Source organism: Solanum stenotomum, chromosome 4 (assembly GCF_019186545.1).
Source record: "Solanum stenotomum isolate F172 chromosome 4, ASM1918654v1, whole genome shotgun sequence".
Taxonomy (NCBI): Eukaryota; Viridiplantae; Streptophyta; class Magnoliopsida; order Solanales; family Solanaceae; genus Solanum; species Solanum stenotomum.
The window spans coordinates 8,044,362-8,055,900 of record NC_064285.1 but is presented as its reverse complement, the minus strand read 5'-3'; the positions used below and the strand labels follow the sequence as shown (position 1 = coordinate 8,055,900).

Genomic DNA, 11,539 nt, shown 5'->3' with positions numbered 1-11,539 from the left:
TATGCATTATATATAGAGAAACTTTGTTCACAATCTGAGAAAGTAAAACTCAAAAGACTCTTTTTTCTCTCTACTTTTGAATATATTGAGGTATTTCTTGTTAGACTTTTTAGTTTAATAATATTTTTTTAGGGAATGATATATTGTGTTATATTATACTAACTAACTAAAATAAATTATTGGATGCATGCAGGAGGATGGGAGGTGGTGGTAATATGAGCAGTAAAATAGAAGAAAAGAAAAATGATGTTGCGAAAAGAGTTCCATCTTCAAAGCCGCCTTTTACAATTGGTGACATAAAGAGGGCTATCCCTCCCCACTGCTTTGAACGATCTCTTATTAAGTCGTTCTCGTATCTTATTCAGGATCTCATACTTGTCTCCATCTTTTACTACATTGCCAACACTTACTTTCACCTCATTCCATCCCCATATAGTTATGTAGCATGGACTATTTACTGGATTGCTCAAGGTTGTGTTGGGGAAGGAATATGGATCCTTGCTCATGAATGTGGACACCATGGCTTCAGTGATTACCAATGGGTAGATGACACCGTTGGTCTTATCCTCCACTCTGCACTTTTAACACCATACTTTGCATGGAAACATAGTCATCGTCGTCACCATTCCAACACTGCTTCCATTGAGAATGATGAAGTCTACAAACCAAGAATTAAATCAAAACTAAGATGGTACTACAAATACTTGAATAATCCACTAGGAAGACTACTCATACTTGCCTTCACCCTTACTTTTGCATGGCCTTTGTACTTGCTCTTCAATGTCTCAGGAAAAAAATATGACCGTTTTGCAAGTCACTATTATCCATATAGCCCAATATATAGTGATCGTGAGAGACTACAAATCTACATTTCAGATGCAGGTGTCATTGCAACAACTTATTTGTTGTATCGCGCTACTATGATAAAAGGCCTAGCTTGGGTTTTTTGCATCTATGGGGTACCCCTTCTTATTGTCAATGGGCTTGTAGTGTTTATCACTCTTTTGCACCACACTCACTCTTCATTGCCACATTATGATTCAACTGAGTGGGATTTTCTAAGGGGAGCTTTAGCTACAGTAGATAGAGACTATGGTTTCTTAAATAAGGTGTTTCACAATGTTACTGATACACATGTTTTGCATCATATATTTCCATACATATCACATCACCATGCAGTTGAGGCAACAAAAGCTATCAAACCATTGTTGGGAGAATACTATAAATTTGATGATACACCAATTTTAAAGGCAATGTGGAGGGATATAAATGAGTGCATCTTTGTGGAGAAAGAAAAGGATAAGGGTATTTATTGGTACAAGAACAAGATTTGAAACAACAATTCCTACCTTCAATGCTAAACCTAAGTACGTGGTTCTACTAATGTGTGCTTTTCTTGTATTATTGTACTACTAATGTTTGTTTTAGTTGTCACTACTGTATTGTTAAATCCGTTGTTATGTAATAAAATAAACATCTATCTTTGTGACAATCAATTTGGTGTGAATGAATGATTGATGCCCTTACCAGTTTGTTGGTCTTGTTCTTATTTTTGAATACTTTTGGATGCCCTAATCCATGTGATGCCTTGTTGAACTTGCAGTTGTTAGTGTATGTATTGTGTATAAAATATGGTATACAAATTGATTTACGTATTAAAAAAATAATTACATCGCGTTATATACAAACATATATTAGTACTGTATGAGTTGTGTATAAAATATGGTATACAAATGAATTTAAAAAAAAATATGAATATGATGTAGTGTATAAAACATGGTAAATACAAACTGATTTATTTAATTAAGTGAATTCAATTAAGTAATAGAGTTTTGAAAAAACTAGAGAGAAAATGAGGGTATTTATAATAGAAATTCGGAATTTTCAAAGGAGAGGATATGAGGAGTAAAAAAGGTAGGAGCAATGAGAGGTAGAACTCAATCAATGTGGAATATGTGGAATGTTAAACTTATTTTACGTACTTCCATTAAGGAAGTTATTGTCCTCATTTTAAGCAACTTATTTTTCTAGAGAAAATATTTTTAAAAAAGTTTGATCAACTAATTATGAAAAAAAATTAGAAAAGAATAGTTTTATTCGTATCGAACAATATGCGATGCTTCATTTACATCTGAATTTTCTTGGAGAGTGTTTTTTAGGCATAATACATAAATATATCCTTTAACTTGGCATCAACTCACATTTATGCCCTCCAACTTTGAGTGTGCTCAAGTAGACACTTAAAATTATATAAAATTGAACAAATAGACACATACGTCCTATGTGGCAACCTACATGACAATTTTCATCCTACGTGGTGTCCTATGTGTATTATGTCACATATACGACTCATGTGTCTACTTGTTTAATTTTAGACAAGTTAAAATATTTACTTGTACACACCCAAAGTTGAAGGGCATAAATGTAAAATGCGACCAAATTAAAAGGCACATTAATGTAATATGCTTTTTTTTTTTTTTTTGGGATCCTTCCAATCTTGAATGACATATCTAACACATGTTGCTATTGACAAATAGAGTTAGGTTACTTTAAGTTAATGAGAAAACATCAAAATGAAAATTCAAGTGAAAGATACACATTTGTATGTTATATCTTTCATTTGAGATACATGCTATAACATAATTTCCATTCATAGATGTCTTTCTTGACTCTTCTCATTTGTTTTTATCTATGATAAGGAGTCACTGATAGAGAGATTAACATCAAATTGTAATCAGACTTTAAGTTTTGTGTGTTGTTGTTTTCTTTTGATATTTCCATGATATTTTTCTTTAGGAATGGATACATAACTTTACGTACAATAGTTCAAATTTAATAATTTGAAGCATCGTCGAAGGCTTGACTTTTAAAATCTTTCATGTGATAATTAGTAATTTACCACATAACTCTTTACATCTTAGGAATATGTATTTTTAGCGATAATTAACATTTTTTGTATATGTCTCTAAAGCCTTTAGCGATATTGAATTCAATTGCAATTAACTAATGTTGATAAATGCTTTAACACCTTTTGTTAATGTGTATATTTATTACTGCTAAAAGGTGTTATTGTTGTGTTGGTTCAAGGGTTTTTCTTAGACCTTACATCACTTTCAATGCACCCGTAACGTGCACTTATTAAAATATTACTTTGTAACAAAACTTTACACAAGACTTTAGTTTGCCTATAGCCAACAAAATAGGACTACTTGACAATTATGTACGTTCACTTAAAATGAAAATTCAAAGCAAAAGGATATATTTATGTGTTGTATCACTTGTAGCATTCATATGAAATTTCCATGTAAGATTCGTGCGAGGACTTTAGAAAACAATAGCATTTCCATTTCTTTTTTCATAGTTGCCTTTTTTAACTTTAATGAATTACTAGTGAATTTGTCCATCCACAAAAATATTACCCCCCAACTTTAAGATTTACAGCGAATATACACTTTATTAAAAAAAGTGGTGAAATGCATATTTTATCCTTTTTTTTAATAAACTGATTTAAAAGAAAATAATTCAAAAATAATTTTTTAATTCCAAAAATATCACGTGGTACCTCACACATTTTTTTATCCCTACAGATATGATCCAAATAAAACATTCAGCCCCTCAATCAAAAAATGAGTTTGAGTCGGGACTGAATAATAGAGAAATTGGATTGTTTTTAAATGGTTAGGGCTTGGAGGGGTAAAAGAAAGGAAAAACTATCTAATTACATAAATATTCCTACCATACTTACTAATTCTTTCTATAGTTTGAAATAATTACATATTGTCTCACTACTTGATAATTTCATATTAGATTTAAAGTCAGATACACCTAAATACATGTATTTTATCTACAAATACACTAAAATAAGGAGAGAGATGAGCGAGATAGGATGGAGGCGAGTGAGACAGTCAATGTGTATCCTAGATATATTCTAATTCCACTAGATATATGTATTTGGGATACCTCTTGAATATCATATGCATTTTGAAATACAAATATATAGGGAGAGAGGTGAGTGAGAGAGGGAGAGAGGAGAGAGGCGAACAATATAGGAAAGAGGTGAGTGAGAGAGTCGGATACATGCAATCCACTTGGATACGTACTGTATGTAGAACAAATTACACCAAATTTTGACCTCATGTATCTGTGATACATGTATCTGAACGCATCAAATACATGTATCCAAAGTCCAAATTCTGGTAAGCTTCATAATACTGGAAACTCACATGAAAGGAAGTAACTTGTTCGTAAACTATTGAGATTTGTGTTGTTTGTCCCCCAAAAAGTGTGAAGTAATTTTTCAAAGTCACGTAACATTTTGGAATTAAAAAAATCAGTTTTAGATTATTTTTTAAATATTTAGTTTGTTAACGAAATAAGTAAATATACATCACTTGTAATTAGATTATGGAGGTATCTGTCATGACCCGAGTCTACACCCTGGACGTGGCCGACACTCGAGAACCATTGATGGTCCCCAAGNACTATCTAATTACATAAATATTCCTACCATACTTACTAATTCTTTCTATAGTTTGAAATAATTACATATTGTCTCACTACTTGATAATTTCATATTAGATTTAAAGTCAGATACACCTAAATACATGTATTTTATCTACAAATACACTGAAATAAGGAGAGAGACGAGTGAGATAGGATGAAGGCGAGCAAGACAGTCGATGTGTATCCTAGATATATTCTAATTCCACTAGATATATGTTTTTGGGATACCTCTCGAATATCATATGCATTTTGAAATACAAATATATAGGGAGAGAGGTGAGTGAGAGAGGGAGAGAGGAGAGAGGCGAACAATATAGGAAAGAGGTGAGTGAGAGAGTCGGATACATGCAATCCACTTGGATACGTACTGTATGTAGAACAAATTACACCAAATTTTGACCTCATGTATCTGTGATACATGTATCTGAACACATCAAATACATGTATCCAAAGTCCAAATTCTGGTAAGCTTCATAATACTAGAAACTCGCATGAAAGGAAGTAACTTGTTCGTAAACTATTGAGATTTGTGTTGTTTGTCCCCCAAAAAGTGTGAAGTAATTTTTCAAAGTCACGTAACATTTTGGAATTAAAAAAAATCAGTTTTAGATTATTTTTTAAATATTTAGTTTGTTAACGAAATAAGTAAATATACATCACTTGTAATTAGATTATGGAGGTATCTGTCACGACCCGAGTCTACACCCTGGACGTGGCCGACACTCGAGAACCATTGATGGTCCCCAAGCGAACCCTCATCCTGGCTGACTACAAGCGAAAGACTAACTAAAGCATGCAAAAGTTTAAAACTGAATAAAAATTCATGAAACTCAATTACAAAGCTTTAACTCAAATGAAAAACTCTGAATAAAAATAAATTATTCAAATGGCCATAAAATAGGCAACTTATGTCTTTAAACATTTAAGAAAATAAATGAACAGACTTTTGAAACTCTACCGTCTATCTATTAAGCTTCTAAATGATAAATATGGAAGTCGGGACAAGACCCACGACATCCTAACAACTGATATAATTGAAAGTAAAAGTGAAACCCTCCGAAAGCAAGGAGGCTCACCATAACTAACTCGAACTCCATGTGGTATATCAACGAAACTCCTGTTGATGACTCTGAATACTTGTATTTGCATCATAAAACGATGCAAGCCAAATGACTCAGTACGTGGAATGTACGAGTATGTAAGGGGAATTCTAAAGCATAACATAAGCTTGAACTTGATAAAAAGGAAACATACTTACCTCTTCTCAAACTAACTCAACTCAAGGAATACTCAAACTTACTCAACCCAGAAGTACTCAAGAATAAGATACTCAACTCAGTAATAAGGTTCTCAACTCAATAATGGGACACTCGACTCTGGGTAATCAAACTCTGGATACTCAACTTTGGATACTCAACTCAATATAAACCAACAATAAGAGATGCAATATATGAAAAACTTTTAAAACAGTAAAAAACAACTCAATGTATTTAAGAATACAATATACTCAGTTTGTATGCAAGGATACAAAATAAACTATGTTTGTATATGAAAATACAAAATAAATTATGTGTATATAAAATACAAAATATCTATGTGGGAGTTTCTCTAATCGACAATCATCACTATGAGTTATGTGATAATACAGTGTCTCGCCCACGTTACCAAAACTGTCCTATACTTTGCCAGGGTATAAGACCTCTCAACTAAGTGGATCCACTAGTCTACGCTAAAAAGCATTAAGGAATCATCTAAAAAGTACGACCTTTTCTACCCATGTTGGCTACATGGTTTATGGGGGATGTGAGTTATCTGAACTCTCCCCCATATTGGTGCTCAATACTACTCCCAAAATCTACTAGCTCATATGTTTAAAAACATAACTTTTTCTGTGGTTTGAAGATTATTACTCAAAAATAGTTCTCTTAAAAGAGATGGTACTTAAACTGCTCAAAACTCTTTTGGAAATCTCAGTTTCCTCTCATCTTAAATGTGAAACATTTACTCTTGGGAATACTGAGTTCCCATATATCATTTTAAAGAAAATGAACTCAACTCTGCTCTTTCTCAATAACATTTCAAAATCATATTATAATATGATCATTGATGACTCAAGAAGTCATACTGCATAAACATTGATGGTATATCTAGATACCATACTACTCATACATTGATGGCATACTCTATTGTCATACTAATCATGTCTTAGAAAACTCTTTTCTCAAAACTCATCTTTACTTTCTCAGAACTCAGTTTAAGAACTCAAGTGTTTAAAATTTATAACTCAAATCATAGGGTTCGTGTGGAATTATGAACATGAACAACTTAACTCATGGATGGATCTTAATAACAATAAAGAACCTCAGTACTCAGAACTCAAGACTCAATGATACCACTCATCTCTAGACTGCTCGACTCATAGGGTTCATGCAGAATTATGGGCATGAACAACTACTCAAGGGCTTCATTGGTAACATATAGTAGTCCCATAAGTAGGAATATAATCTCAAAAGGATTAGGAACTCAATGCTCAAAGACTTAAAGCTCGAAGATACCACTCCTCTCGAAGATACTCAATGTATGGAGTTCATGCGGAATTTATGAGCATGAACGACTCGACTTGAGGGTCTACACAACAATATGGAACTTATGTGTACGACTCTTCTCATTCTCATACTTACTTCCTCAAAACTTAGCTCAAATCGATAGTTGATCACAAAGGATTCACAATTGAACTCAAAAGCTTTCTTGAACTCTACTCTTAACTCTCTCTTGAATGTGAATTATGAATTCAAGAGTAATGGTTCATGGATATGAAGGATCTCTTGATGATAAAGTAGATTCATGAATACATTCTCCTCACTCTCATACTCACTTGCTCGATTTAGAGGGTTCATGCGGAATTATAGGCATGAACTACTTAACTTAAGGACTCAAATCAACTTATCTCAAGAATACTCAAATCTAGGGGTAAAATTCTAGACTCTTTTACTGATTTGAAAGTAGATGTAAGGGGTGAGGATGAACTAGTCTAACAATATGATAGTCTTACATATCTGAAAGAACAAGGTTCTTGAAGAAGAACTTTGATTAAAAGCCTTGAAACCCTAGCTTGAAGGTAAACGATCAAGAAAACCTTTCTTGAGATTCTTGAATTAGTTTTCTTGAAATCTCTATGGCCAAAAATTATGATTTTCATTAGTGATTCATAATTGTATGGAGACATTTGAGTTGAAAACAAATGGAATTCTTGAAAAAAGACTTACCTTGAAGAAGAATCTTGAAAAAGATTGAAAGAATCTTGAATAGAGTCTTCTACTTTGATTTTTCCTTAGGGTTTTGCCCTAGGGTTTGAGAGAGAAGAGAATGATGGACTAAAAGATGAAAATCTGATTGTTTTGAGCCTTTTATTGGTCAAGAAATTCGTTTAGGGTTTTCTTGGATGTAAAAAAACAAAAACAACCCTTTTTAATGTTTTTCCGTCGGCTAATTCGTAAAAGCACTGTATAGGTTACTAAAATAGTCATAACTTTTTACTCAGAAATTGGATTGACGCGAAATTGGTGGCATTGGAAAGTAGATTAAAATGCCTTTAATTGGATAGGCTATGGCTCACCTAACTCTTTATATTCTAAGAGATATGGTCGTTTGAAGTTGACCCAAGTAGAATCTTACATCAAAACTTAATCGATAAGGAAACTTCAAGAACACTTATCAAGAACTCATGAAGAAATTAAATCCTTAAATTTCAAGAATGAAATTACGCTAAATAAATCATGATTGGCATGTGGGTGAACGAACCCAACACTATGAAAGCTTACATACCCTTTAGGGATTAACCCCTTGGCGAAAATCCGCAACAAAACTCAAGAACCTCGACGAACGCTTTGATCCTCTCCTCTTTTCTCCTCTATTCTCTTCTTTTCTCTTCTTGAACTCTCAACTAAAACCCTAGTATTATAAAACTGAACCTAATCAGATTAGACCCGTAAAACCTTACTAAAAATGAATTAAATCTGATTTAGTAAGGAAAAAGCCAAAATACCCCTCACTATTTTTGGGTAACTTACCTTAACTAGATAGCTTAACTTCAAAAGGGCATATCTCACTCATCCGAACTCAAAACTTAGCAAACTTGGTGGCGTTGGAAAAATAATTCAAAGACCTTTCATTAGCTATCTTGTAGCCCACCTAACTCATCCTGTACTATGAGTTATGGTCATTTGAAGCTGACCCAAAACTCATAACTTGAGCATAACTTTCAAAATTTCACATTTTGCTATTTCCAATTTAGTTCTTTTTGGAACTCTAGGTGCTAGATCTAGTGACCTACCTTAATACTTAAGAAATTTTAAATTCCTTGGTAAAATCCTACTTACAACGAATGATGGTTCAAGTCTTAGATCAAAACAAATTTGGGGTGTTATAGTATATATATCCCTTTTTAACGAGAATATATCCGCTCTAATTTACAAAATTGAAGGGCATATTTACTAGGAGTGTAAAAAATGAGCCCAAATATCAAAATATATTTTGAAATGCCTACTACCTTAGCATTAATATATATCATCCTTTATCTTTTTTATTTTAACTTCTTTAAAATCATAAAAGAAATAATTAAGATCTATATAACAAATAACCTACCATAAATAAATATATATTAGTTTCGAGATGAGAAAAGTTAAAAATATTGATTGAATATATAAATTAATGATTTTCTATAATCTAGTAAATGATAATAATTCGAAAATTAAATGTATTGATAATAATCAAAACTTTAATAGCAAATGAAACTAACAGAAAGACATTACCCTATCAACATATTTCAATGTAGGTAATACAAAGATATTAGTAATGCCTCAAAAGATCTATTATGTTTGAATATGTCACGCCCTGAGCTACCCCCGATACGCGGACACGGGACCTAGGATCACAAGTGACCCCAAGATAACCCTGTTGGCATGACATGAGCATACTAAGAATAATAATAACCGATGCGGAAGCTTAAATATCATGAAAACGAAAATGATGGGGAATACCTATTCTAAAACTGAATATATCAAATCTGAGAGTTTTAATACAAGAGAAATATCAAACTCTAATACTAAGCTGAATCTAACTATGTTTGAACATGACCTCTAACTGACTAGAAGTGCTGGGACATGCCCCAGGTAAATCTAGCAAAACTGAAACTAAATGACTGAAATACTGAAGTACTGAATAACATGACTATTGTCCTCGGAAAATGAGGACTCACCACTGATGTTGTTGATTTAGAGATCAGGAATCGATCTATGCGTGATCTGACTGCTGTGGACCTGAACCTACATCACGAGAAAATGTAGCGCAGAGTATGCGTCAGTAAGGTACTGAGCATACATGATAGAGTAAAGCTGAAATAACATATAACTGACCAAGAATAAAGCAAGAGTATAATCTGAACATGATATAGATACTGTATACTAAGCTAACTAAATGCAATGACCAAATTTATAACAGGCTAAGACTGAATTCTGACTGTACTGAAATGAGGTCAATGCAATGGAGTCTGACTGAACTGTGAGAGATACTAATAACCGACATAAAACCACATGAGCTAAATGTGGAGTCCGATCTATACGCCTCATTGAGAGGACCCAATTCACCCGACCAAAGGTATAGATGCATGCTGGTGTGATCACTAAAATGATATCCACATAGGGGACTTACAACCTACGTGGTTCGTAGTTCTGGGACTATATGGTTGACTAACCCTAGTCCAACTCGGTATTATGCTACTCCCCATAGATTAAATGATTTAACACATTACGACTAAATATCTGTAATATACTAGATAGCTCAAAACTGACATGCAAACTGAGAATGCAACAATTATGACTGATGACATTCGTAAACTGAAGCATGGGTATATCTGTAATAACTGAATAATCTGACCTAGCATGCATAATTCATGAACTAACGAATATATACAACTAGGGTTCTGAATATCATATAATAAACTAAGTAATAACATGGTAATCTGATTTGGAACATTAAATTAACTAGTTCATGGTAATCTGCTGAAGTTCTATAAACCCTAAGTCTAGTTAATAACAGGGAATCAAGAATCTGATTGAATTCTAGGGATCTAATGGGTGAAAGGAACCTACTAGTGGAATCCCACATACCTGGTGACGAATTCCATGGAGATGGAACCTTGTTGCGTTCTTAAACTAGGGTTCTTGACTTCTTTCTCCTTTTAGCGTTCTAACTTTCTAAGTTTTGATGAATGATTTGACTTTGAAAAGTTCTAGTTATATTTCTAGGCTAAAATTAACTAAAACCACGTAGTTTAGGGTTAAAACGACTTAGTTTAGGGGTCCAACGAAATAGGAAAAGACCGAAAGACCCCCGACTTAACTGATGATAGGGTGACCGACGAACGGGATGGGACAGACGGACCATTGATTGACTGACGGTCCGTACTGGTCAACGTCAGTTGGGACTGGGAGCTGAATTCTGGGGCATCGATGCATAAACACGGACCACGGTCCGTGACCTGATCTACGGATCGTAGGTCCGGCCGTGGGTCAACACTTAGCCATTTTTTCTCTGGGGGTTCTGGGGAGATGCTATAGTTTCCTGGGGTCTGATCCACGGACCGTGGCATGGACTACGGATCGTAGGTCCAATCGTGGGTCAACCCTTAGAGGAAATTCTAGGGTTTTTGAGGAGGGGGTCGCAATTGCGAACCACGAACCACCAGCACGGGTCGTGGGTCACCCTACGGTCCGTGGGTGGCAACCGTGGGTTGCACCTGCAACTTTTGAAAATTTGCACGGAGGTCTGTTTTCGGATATGGAGTGTTACAAAATAGCTTTGATGCTTTATTGAAGGCTACTGGAAAGCAAGTAAGGTTAATAGAGAATGACAACGATTTGATCCAAAAAAGCAGGTTTCACCACCTGCTTTGAATAGCAAATTAGGCCCTCATATATTTGTGCCTAAATGTGTAATTGCAAAGAAGAATGAGTCAAGGACCTTAGTGTCAAACAAT

At 34.0% G+C, this 11,539-nt stretch overlaps 1 protein-coding gene across 1 annotated transcript; it reads left to right on the top strand.

Moving 5' to 3' along the window:
• Positions 1–36: 36 nt before the first annotated feature.
• LOC125861733 (delta(12)-fatty-acid desaturase FAD2-like) lies at positions 37–1,496 on the top strand. Its single transcript, XM_049541595.1, has 2 exons — positions 37–90; positions 194–1,496. The coding sequence occupies exon 2, from the start codon at positions 198–200 to the stop codon at positions 1,332–1,334; it is 1,137 nt and encodes a 378-aa protein (XP_049397552.1). The 5' UTR covers positions 37–90; positions 194–197; the 3' UTR covers positions 1,335–1,496.
• Positions 1,497–11,539: the final 10,043 nt, after the last annotated feature.